Source organism: Natrix helvetica (assembly GCF_964273705.1).
Source record: "Natrix helvetica genome assembly, chromosome: 2".
Lineage (NCBI taxonomy): Eukaryota > Metazoa > Chordata > Lepidosauria > Squamata > Natricidae > Natrix > Natrix helvetica.
In genome coordinates this window covers 279,965,183-279,976,346 of record NC_138552.1, presented here as the reverse complement: position 1 = coordinate 279,976,346, position 11,164 = coordinate 279,965,183, and the positions used below count along the sequence as shown (strand labels likewise).

General features: G+C 43.6%; 1 protein-coding gene across 1 annotated transcript; it reads right to left on the bottom strand.

The window, feature by feature from the left end:
* Positions 1-2,902: 2,902 nt before the first annotated feature.
* LOC309386523 (putative methyltransferase) lies at positions 2,903-10,817 on the bottom strand. The gene is made up of 6 exons (XM_081941992.1): positions 10,559-10,817; positions 8,507-8,664; positions 7,699-7,912; positions 5,878-5,978; positions 4,530-4,667; positions 2,903-3,120 (listed from the first exon to the last, which is right to left on the bottom strand). The coding sequence occupies exons 1-6, from the start codon at positions 10,667-10,669 to the stop codon at positions 3,030-3,032; spliced, it is 813 nt and encodes a 270-aa protein (XP_081798118.1). The 5' UTR covers positions 10,670-10,817; the 3' UTR covers positions 2,903-3,029.
* Positions 10,818-11,164: the final 347 nt, after the last annotated feature.

The following is an 11,164-nucleotide window of genomic DNA, read 5'->3' as shown; positions in this document are numbered from 1 at the left end:
ATTTCCCTCAACTTCACCCTCCCTCTCAGCATATCCCACACTTTCAGCCTTTCACCCTCATCCTCATGCCCTCACCTTCATCCCCACCCAAACCCTAACCCAAACTCTCACCCCCACTTACCCCTCTAAGAATTGGCTACTAAAAGAGGAAAGTTCCCCCAGAGTCTAGGGGCACCTCTGAAGAGCAACGTACCTCTGGGATGGCATCTTTGCTCTGATAACTGATAGTAACTGACACTTTAGCCTGCAGGGATGAAGTCATAAAGCCACAAGAATCCCCAAGGAGATGACCCACTTCCCTTATCTTCCTATCAAGGTCATCTGCTCCTCCACCTTTGTGACCTACATCCATGCCACACAATGGTTTCTAGAAAGCTACCAAGCCTATCACTAAAGCTGCCCATTTGTCATTTTTTGCATGGAAGCCATAGCTCTTTGGATGTGACTTGCCTCTTGTTATAGAAGCACTTTAGCACTGCCAAGCAGTTTAATAGTCTGCTGTTTGCTTTCTAAAATCAGGGATTGGAAGCAACTCAACTGTATTTAGGATACACCTTGAAATAGATTTGTTCCCTTGAAATCAACAGGACTGAATCTAGCAGATCTCACTGGTTTTAGTGGCACAACTTTGACAAGCTTTGAATCCAGCCCATTGTCTGGAAAGCAATAGATTTTAAACCAAAATTATTCAGCCTGTCACATTTAGACCCACCGCAATATATTCTGCATTGTTTTCTGTTTGAGAAAGAGAAAAAAGCCTGTTACTTCATCCAGTCCAATTAGGGAAATATATCTTTGAATCCCAGAAATAAAAAAGCATCATTTTTCTCTAAAGTTTTTTCATTGAAAAAAAACACTGGCCTGAATGCTTTAATTAGTGGAAAACAGATCTATGTAAAAATATGTAAAATGAAGATAAACAACAGCATCTAAAAGGAAACCAAAGGCACCAAAATCATTAATCCTGATTATAAAAGAGGACATGATAGAAAAATCCTTAAAGTTGATCCATGGAATATTGAATGGTATAGTGTAATGTTACAGAGTTTCATTATTAATAGCAATTAGATTCTGTTCTTAGATCTTTAATAGGTGGCTTTTTATTAGTGATTTATTACAACAATATGTATATTGCCCAATTACAAAACTGCCAGGCAGCTTATTACAAAATGCAACCATTGCAAAGAATAAAATATCCCTCCAACACCCCTAAAATCCATTACTTAAAATCATAACACCACTAAAACAGAAAACGTTATCAGTGCTCAAATGCCCTGCAGGTTTCGCAACCCCCAAGTGGGTTTGCCAGCCAAATTACTCCCACCTGTCCCATTAGATTGGAACACTTGAGAAACTCCACTTATAGCCCCCCCCCCTTCCTAAAACCTTATGTGAGATCCAGAGCTTCTCTTTTTGGAACAAAGGCACAGGACAGGCAGATTCTGCCTGCAAACAATGCTGAACCTATGCCACGACAAAGTTACACAGGTTAAAACAGGGGGGTCAAGCTCAATTTCACTCGGGGCCACTTCAGGGTTGGGGGTAACCTCAGGGGACTGAGGTGGGAGTGGCCAGGGTGGGCATGGCCAGCTGAACGTCACTCATTTCAGGCGTGCCTGTGGTGGCTCGGGTGTCAGCCGTCCCAAGCTTCATTTTTGATGGCAGAGGCACCTCAGGCCAGTCCTTTGCGATTTCCAGGGCAGCCCGGCCGGCCAGATCTAAGCACCCCACGGGCCGGATCCAGCCCCAGGCCTTGAATTTGATACCCCTGGTCCATTTTTTCTGGCAGAGGGTTGCAGGAAGCCGTCACAGCCGAAAACGGAGCTCAGGAGCCCATTTTTGCTGGCAACAGGCGCCCCTACATGACTGGTCGAGCTGGCCACGGCCCCGTGGTCATGCCCCCCCTCCCCCCCGGTCAAACACAACCCTGATATGGCCTTCAATGAAATCGAGTTTGACCCCTTTAGTTTACACCATCTTGCTGGGATTAAATTTAAGTTTTCTGGATCCACCCAGATGATTTCACACCATCTCAAGCCTGGCCTGGCAATGCATAATTGCACTCAATAAGAATATTGGTGATTCCAGGGTTTTCATATAGAATAGATGCTAAGTATTATGCGGGTGGAGAGAGATGCAAAGCTGAGGGAGGGGTGTGTGCAGCTGTCACAGACTTCATTGTTTCTCCCCTATGAGCAGTGACTCCTAATCTTTGTAGGTGGTTCAGAAAGAGTGACTGGTGGCCATGAGATTCTGGATTAAATGAAGCAAGAGCGGTTTTTGGATAATTTAATAAATTAAGCTAATTTGACATCCCATTAAACCATTCCTTAGGAAGCACAATTAACTAGATTCATACATCATACTCAATCCATGATAACTAGATTCATACAGCAATAAGCTAGCAAAGTTGTAGGGATAGACGAAAGGTTACTTAAAGACATGCGCAGCAAACTGCCATGATCTCAGTAGCTGTTGACCTCAGATGCCTATGAGCTCACCTAATTAACAGCACCAGGCAGTACCAGGAACCATCTAGATATGTGAAGCCTCTACCCTGGCTGGGATGTTCTTAGAGATTGACAAGGAGAATATGCCAATTACAATGCTGTTGCTATGTGCTCTTTGCTTTGCTTGTAAAAACTGCATAAAAAGAATCAACTCTGCGAAGACAGACGGACATTTTGGATGAACCCTGCTCTGGCTGGTCTCTGAATCCATCACAAAGTCTGCTTTAATTAGTAATTTAAACCTGGTCAATAGTTAGCTCAAGTTTACCCAGTGATTGTTATGGGTAAAAATTTGAATAGCTATTTAAAGTCCAATGTCCCTTTCACGTCACCTTTTGCTCTTTCATTCTTTTTGAATGGTTACTTGATTTTACATTTGCCTTCCACTCCTCTCAGAAATAAACAGGGCATTGCTTTTATTGGAAATAATCAGTAGTAATCATGGAACTGAAGCTTGGCACTGAAATGGGTTGGGTTTTTTTCCTGCTGGGACACCCCCAAGCAGGCCAAAATTACTTTTTAACCGCTCTTGCTACCCAGAATGCAAACTTGTCGAGCCCAAATCTCCAGCACGGTTTCAGGTGAAGAAACTCCCATTGTCTCCAGAATCCTACAGAGGGGAAATGTAAAAAATTAGTCACAAAGTCCAATGCAATATATAATCCATAAGAATAATTACCGGTATATCAGAATGAACTTGATTGGCATGTATGCCCGTCAATAGTTGATTAAACACTTGGGGAACATAATTTGTCTATTTTTGGCTATCTATTCCCCAATAAGGAATTATTTTTGCCAGTACAAGTTATCTCAACAATTATTTGACTAAAAAACAGAAAATTATAATGTCAGCGAAATGCCATGTGGGAAAGACTGGACCAAGAGACATTGTCTAGAGAAGAGTCTGATAAGAAGCAGCACTGCCTACAACTGCATAGTGCTCATGGCAAGAAGCTAGTAAGACACCCTCCCTAGTTTCTTAGGCTGCAAAGGAGACTACGGGAGAATTGCACTTTCAGACTTGCAAGAGTCTATCAATGTAGTTGTCAGGCCTGTAGTTATGTTTCTTTTAGGATCTTTGGCCTGCCATGCTTTCTAATATTTTCCTATGCTGTTTCATTAGTGTAGTAATTGGGAGGGGTGGAATAGAAAGGAATAGATTTGTGGAATGTATTGTTGTCATTCTTTTATAGAAGCTCAAGGTCATCTTTTGTCTCCGCACCTCGACACCTGACCAGAAGCAGAGGGGTGTAGATGCCAGCGTGGAAGATGATGATTGGAACATGTGATGGATTATGGGGTGTGGGGATAGATCATGAACTTTCAACTGGGTGGAATTCCAGGAAGAAGATCAGAGTTGGAATTCCATAGACGTGCTAACTTGCCTGTATGATTAAATTGGAACTTTAAGGATGATTCTGCCTTGGTTTCTGATTGATTTCATGCATGGTATTTAGAACACTGACAGTAGTTTGACAATAAAGTAGAATTAGCTCATCTGACTAGCTAGTTAACCCAGTGAAGCTGGCAGTCAGGTTTCAACACACATCTTCTAACATTTTGTATTAAGAGAATAATTTAAGCATATTGATTTTATTTATTGCTAAACTTGTTTGCTGTCCACCTCGCCATAAAGTGACTTCATTCCACCTTGCAACCCCTACAACTCCCTTCTGTAGAAAACCTATACAGCTACTTCACTGTTAACATTTGGATGTCTGGTAGAGATGTCTTCAGCCTTCTCTAACTTGCTCTTCTAAATAGGTTGGGGGCTGGTTTGTTTCTGGGAATTTTGACAGACGCATCACATCTGGATGGAGCAGGGTTGGAAGAAAATGGATTTACTAACGAGTATACTACTACCTTTATTTGCCTGTAAGTTAGGACTGTGTTTTTTTTCTGCTGACTATTTTGAAGGTTGCTAATTTAGTATAAACCAATAATATTTTTTTTAAAATCCCTTCTTTGGTCTTATCTAATCAGACTTTCTCCGTTGAATTATTTGTCATCATATTGTACCTTTGTTCAGCATTCTGAATGAGAGCTTTGGCTGCCTCAGGCTTGGCTTTTAGCAAGCTGTGGTACATAGAAAAGGACTGGAGATATCCCAGTAATTCAGTGACAGTTTTGGGAATTTTATCGACAATATCTGTGATTCTGTAAAAAAAAAAAGCAAAATATCTTTTAGGGTGGAATCATAAACTTTATCCCCTGGGTTATGCAGACTACATCAGGGGTCTCCAACCACGGCAACTTTAAGACTTGTGGACTTCAACTCCCAGCAAAGCTGGCTGGGGAATTCTGGGAATTGAAATTCACAAGTCTTAAAGTTGCCAAGGTTGGAGACCCCTGGTTTGGATTAATGGAATGATCCTAGGTTTACTGAGGTTAGCAAAGGAATAGCAGCTGCAGTTAGTGCTTGGGAAAAAGAATTCAATTTGTCTATTTAGAACGATGTCCCATTGAATACAGTGGCTCAGTGGCTAAGACACTGAGCTTGTCAATTAGAAAGATCCGCAGTTCGGCAGTTCGAATCCCTAGCACCGCGTAATGGAGTGAGCTCCCATTAATAATATGTCCCAGCTAATAATATGCTAGGTTGGCATGATAAAATCTGCCAACCTAGCAGTTTGAAATCATGTAAAAATGCAAGTAGAAAAATAGGGACCACTTTGGTGGGGAGGCAACAGTGTTCTATGCTCCTTCGGCGTTTAGTCATGCCGGCCACATGACCACGGAGATGTCTTTGGACAGCGCTGGCTCTTCGGCTTTGAAACGGAGATGAGCACCACCCCCTAGAGTTAGGAATGACTAGCACATACGTATGTGCGAGGGGAACCTTTACCTTTACCCATTGAATAAAAACGGCTTCCCTTTTCATCAGTAGCGTTGTCAGTTGTAACAGCATTGATAAAATCGCCACCAATTTCCTAAGGCAGTTTTACTTAGCTTACATCCTGTGCTGATACGTATTATCAAGCAACAAAATCTTCTTAGCCCAGGTCATTGAGAAGGAATCGACAGGTAGATTAAAAAATACCAAATCCAGTCTAAACATCTGGCTGATTGTGCAACGAAGAATAATTTATTAAATCTTTATGCTGCCCAATTTTCAGTGACTCCAGGTGTCACTGTAATTAAGAAAATAAATTAAAACATTTAAAAAAAAACATGGTTCTGTTCCATCACTGTTGGGGCTTTTCTTCTGGACCCATCATCAGATTCTAATATCCCTGCAGCCACAAGGTGCGTGGATATGGGATTACAACTTGGACATGCATGGTTCGTGCTTGTAATTTTGTACATGGGCTGAATCCCACAATCTGCTGGCTTCAGAGTCATAGAAACTCAGGCGTCTAACACTCACCTTTCCTTATCCTGGAAGGGCAGAGCATCAAATATCGCTTTGTAGTCATCGGCAACGAATTTGACCCTTTCATGTGTATAAGGAAGAAGTTGGGCTTGAATCTGCATAAAAGGAAAGGGAGAAAGACTTAGATGTGATTTCATAGTAGACACTGCTGAGCTTTGCTCATTCCCTTTTATCTTATGTCACTTTATTATCCTATAAAGTCCCTTTATCCTATAAGTCAGAGCTATAACATCAAGGTCTTTTTCTCCATGAATTTCCCCTATGTGCACTTTCTCTCCTCAATTACAAAATTCAGTATTGCCTGATGAAACTGGCGGATGTCGAACAGATGAGAAAGAGTGCATGCAATGGATCTCATTTTCAAATAACACAGATGCCTTGCCGGATACTGAAGGCAAGACTACCATATTTGGGTTGCAAAATCTAGACCACCATTAGGTGGCAGCAAAGACTTTGGTGTTACCTCTTTGTTGCCATCTAAGATTCCTGTAGGCTTTGCAGACTTAGAATAATAGAGTTGGAAGGGATCTTGTAGGTCAGCGATGGCGAACCTTTTTTGCTCACGTGCCATAAGTGGGGGGAGCCCAGGGGGGGGGTCGTGTGCGGGCGTGCCACACCCATAATGCAATGCGCGACCCCACCAGTGCACATGCACGCACTACAGGCGCCATCCCCCCCCCCCATTTTTACATACTTTTTTTGCCCTCCCCAGGCTCCAGAGGCTTTATAGGAGCCTGGGGAAGGCGAAAACAGCCTCCCCCGCCCCCCCGGGCGCCCTCCAGAGGCTCCAGGGACTGTCAGGAGGCTTCCCTGACGCCTTCAGAGCGCTCAAAACAACCCTCCGAGCAAACCGGAAGTCACTTCCAGTCTGCTCGGAGGGTCGTTTTAAGCACTCCGAAGGCTTCAGGAGGCTTCCCTAAAGCCTCCGGAGCAGTCAAAACGACCCTCCGAGCAAACCGGAAGTCCATTCCCGAACTTCCGGTTTGCCCGTAGGGCCGGTTTTTTGTTCTCTGGAGGCTTCACAGAAGCTCATGAAGCCTCCGGAGGGCCTCAGAGGGGGCGGGGGGCTCTTTTCACCCTCCCCAGGCTCCTATAAAGCCTCTGGAGTCTGGGGAGGGCGAAAAATGGCTTTTAAAAAGGGTGAACTCAGCTGGCCAGCGCACGCTGTGACTGATGACTATTTTCCTCACTTATGGCATGTCCACGATTACGTGATCAAAATTCAGCTCCTTGACAACTGATTCGGGTAAACAGGTAGCCGAGATCCCGGGTGCACCATCACCACCACCTGCCCTGGTGCTATGCCGTCTTATTTAGCCACATTTTGAGGCTGGGAATAATTGAAGAGTTCTTGATGCACTGTACGGATAGTCCTTGACGTATGATCACAACAGAGCGCAAATTTTCTGTTGCTAAACAAGGCAATTGTTAAGAGAGTTTCCCCCCATTTTACTATCTTTCTTGCTACGGTTGTCAGGTGAATCACTGCAGTTAAGTTAATAACATGGTTAAGTGAATCTTGTTTCCCTACTGACTTTGCTTGTTAGAGGTTGGTTGGGAAGGTTGCAAATGGCGATCACAATACCCTGGTATTCTGCAACTGTTGTAAATGCATGCTGGTTGCTAAGCAACCGAATTTTGATCACTTGACGTTGGGGAGGCTGCAAGCGCTTGTAAGTGCAAGGACAGGTTTTAAGTCACTTTCTTCATTAAAGGTGTAATTTCGAATGATTGCAAAATGCCTTGTTAAGGACCACCTGTATGCATGTGGCAATAGGTGCTATCGCTCACTTTAGGTGCTTGCAGGGTGCTTACCTCCTTGAAGATCTCCGTCAGCTTCTCTGACTGATCTCCATAATGCCACTGCATGTCAAGGGTGTTGGAACACAAGATGAAGCAGCCAGATGGTTTGAGAATCCGGTCCATTTCCTTCATGAAGCTGGGGATATCAAACCAGTGCACAGCGCTAAAGGCTGTGATGAGATCCACAGAGTTATCCTCAAACGGGAGCTTCTCTGCAGGACTTGCACTGTGAGAGAGAACAGCAAAGCAGTGACTTACTTAGTGCTCCTTCGCTGCCAACTAACAATTGCATTTGCCTTCTATACCATCTCCCATAGATGGTATAGAAGGCATGCATTCCCCCCTCCCCCCCCCCCAAAAAAGCTTTTGCTCTCTGTTACAACTTGTTTACCAAAGGTTGGTTCCTTACACGTCTGAGTATGTGCCACAAAAGCAATGGTGAAATTCAGCAGGTTCTGACAGGTTCTGGAGAACCGGTAACAGAAATTTTGAGTAATTCGGAGAACCAGCAAATATCACCTCTGACTGGCCCCAGAATGGGATGAGAATGGAGATTTTGCAATATCCTTCCCCCAGGAATGGGGAGGGAATGTCGATTTTTCAGTGTCCTTCCCCTGGAGTGGGGATTTTGCAGTATCCTTCCCCTGCCTCGCCCACCAAGCCACGCCCACAGAACCGTTAGTTTAAAAAAATTGAATTTCACCACTGCACCATTGCAAATCAATAGTGAGCTTATTTCAAGCAAGATGAGCAAAGATTTTTGTGGCAAATAATCAGACATATTATACAAGCCGAAATTGTCCAAATATCCTGTACTTACAGAAATGAGACATTGAGAGGATGTTCTCCTCGCTTAGCTTCCTCAATCTGAGCCTCACTGACATCTGTTCCAACCACCTTTTCAAAATACTTGGCCAGCAGGATAGTATTTTGACCCGAGCCACATCCCACATCCACTCCCAGCTGGAAGCATTTCACCTTTGGAGGGAAAAATAGCCATAAACCTCAAAGTCACTGAATGGTTTTTAGCACCGTCTCCTTCGATATTTTACAAAAGAAGAGTTCCTTAGCTTTCAACAACAGGCCCTAAAACCAATTGTTACCACCTAATTTATATATACGTCTTCTTGCCATTGGGGGAAACTACCTTGATGTCATGGACAGCTCGCCTGGGTTCCCTGCCTGAAAGATAAGATACAATACAATACAATAGCAGAGTTGGAAGGGACCTTGGAGGTCTTCTAGTCCAACCCCCTGCCTAGGCAGGAAACCCTATACCATTTCAGGCAAATGGCTATCCAACATCTTCTTAAAGACTTCCAGTGTTGGGGCATTCACAACTTCTGGAGGCAAGCTGTTCCACTGATTAATTGTTCTAACTGTCAGGAAATTTCTTCCTAGTTCTGGGTTGCTTCTCTCCTTGATTAGTTTCCACCCATTGCTTCTTGTTCTACCCCCAGGTGCCTTGGAAAATAGTTTGACTCCCTCTTCTTTGTGGCAAACCCTGATAACTGACCTCTGGTGCCTTTTTCTTTCTAAAGATGCTTGAAGTATTAAAGGATCTCAGAAAAGGTATTTTCAGAAAATAAAAATGTTAAGGCAGTCGCTCGTCTGCACATGTGGGACTGACTAAAAAGCAGAAACTTTGCAGGGCTGAGAGATACAAATGGGAGTTTATCAAGAGATTATGATCATGAGCACGGGTGTCAAACTCAATTTCATTGAGGGCCGCATCAGGGTTTTGTTTGACCTGGGGGGGAGGGCATGGGCAGTGTATGGCCTGCTCGACATTTACTGTGTTGAGGGCACCTGTATGTGTGTATGTATGTATATATGTGTATGTGTGTGTGTATGTGTGTGTGTGTTGTATTTGTACTGATAAATAAATAAAGGGAGGCTAGTATAGATCTATTTCGAGCTAATTAGCTCTCATCAGCTAGCCATACCCTTACTGGGATTTGAACCTGGGCAGTAAGGGTATGGCTAGCTGATGAGAGCTAATTAGCTCGAAATAGATCTATACTATCTAAATAGATCTATACTAGTCTCCCTTTATTTATTTATCAGTACAAATACAACACAAATGTAAAAAGGCAACATTAAAAATAAAAATATGGTTTTCTGCCTGCATGGTCTTCTGTGATGAGCCGAAGGACAGAAAGAGGGAGTAGTGACCTTCCTCCCATATTTAGGCATACCAGGGGTTGTAATCTTACATGCTCGTTTTTATTGTTTGGGGACATAGAAAGCTGCCAGATGAAAGCCTGTCTCACCTTTTCGAGCAAAAAACAAGAGGACGCAGACTGTATAAATCAGGGGTGTCCAAACTTGGGAACCTTTAAGACTTGTGGACTTCAGCTCCCAGAATTCCCCAGCCAGCCATGCTGGCTGGGGAATTCTGGGAGTTGAAGTCCACAAGTCTTAAAAGTTCCCAAGTTTGGACACCCTTGGTATAAATGAACTATAAATAAAGCAATGATTCCGCCTCAGAGTCACAGGCTTTCACTAGCAAAAACGGCTTTATTCCAAATCAAACATTGGTCCGACTATCCCTTTGTCATTACTTCGGAAAGTCAACTCTATTGAGGGATGTAACTTGGCATTTCTCTTCTCTGAAACTTGGCATCTCTCTTGGCATCTCTCTTCTCTGAAACATAAAGATTCTAGTCCTCATGTTTCTAAATGCTGAATGTTTGATTGTTTGTTTTTAATTGGGGGGAGGGGGAACTCTCCACCCCGACAAACAGGAGCTCCTCATACTAGAGAAGACATTTTCCCTGCTCTCGCTATTGATTCAGTAGGACCGTTTTCAACCTCCGACTGCATCTCTGGAAGTCCCGACGCCATCCGCCATCCGCTCTCCCATCTTTACCTTTTTCTCTAGGAACGCGAGGATCACCGCTTGCAAATTCTCCTGAAGCGAGAACCTGTATTTCTTATAGAAAGCAACGTGATCTTCATCCTCAAACAGGCGAGAGGCCATTTCTTAGCGACGGGAGAACTTGGAAACTTTGTCCGAGAAAAACCGGAGGGCGGCTGACGTCGCCTCTGCCCACCTCCGCCTTTCAATAGACACACACGGGAAGGACGGGAAAACCCGGGACGGAGTTTACGGAATGGCTCCCTCTTGTGCATAAACCGGTGGGCCGCTTTAGGGCTATTTTAGCGTCGTATTATCAAATGGGGTGGGTTCTCCCGAAGGGACACAAGAAGCAATGGGTGAAAGCTTTACAGAAAGAGATCCAAGGTGGGGGTGGGGGTGGTAAAAATCGTTCTTATAATCAGGAAATTATTCTTAAAATTGAGTGCAATTTTAAGTTGTGGGAACTATAACTCCCAGAATCCCCCAGCTTCTGGTGTTATGACTCCTCCATCATGGGAGGTTAATTCTAATTCTGATTAATTCTTATCTGTTGATACATACCCTGTGTAAGCCCTAAAAGACTGGTTTTGTCTTAGCACAATCAAATTTATGAGA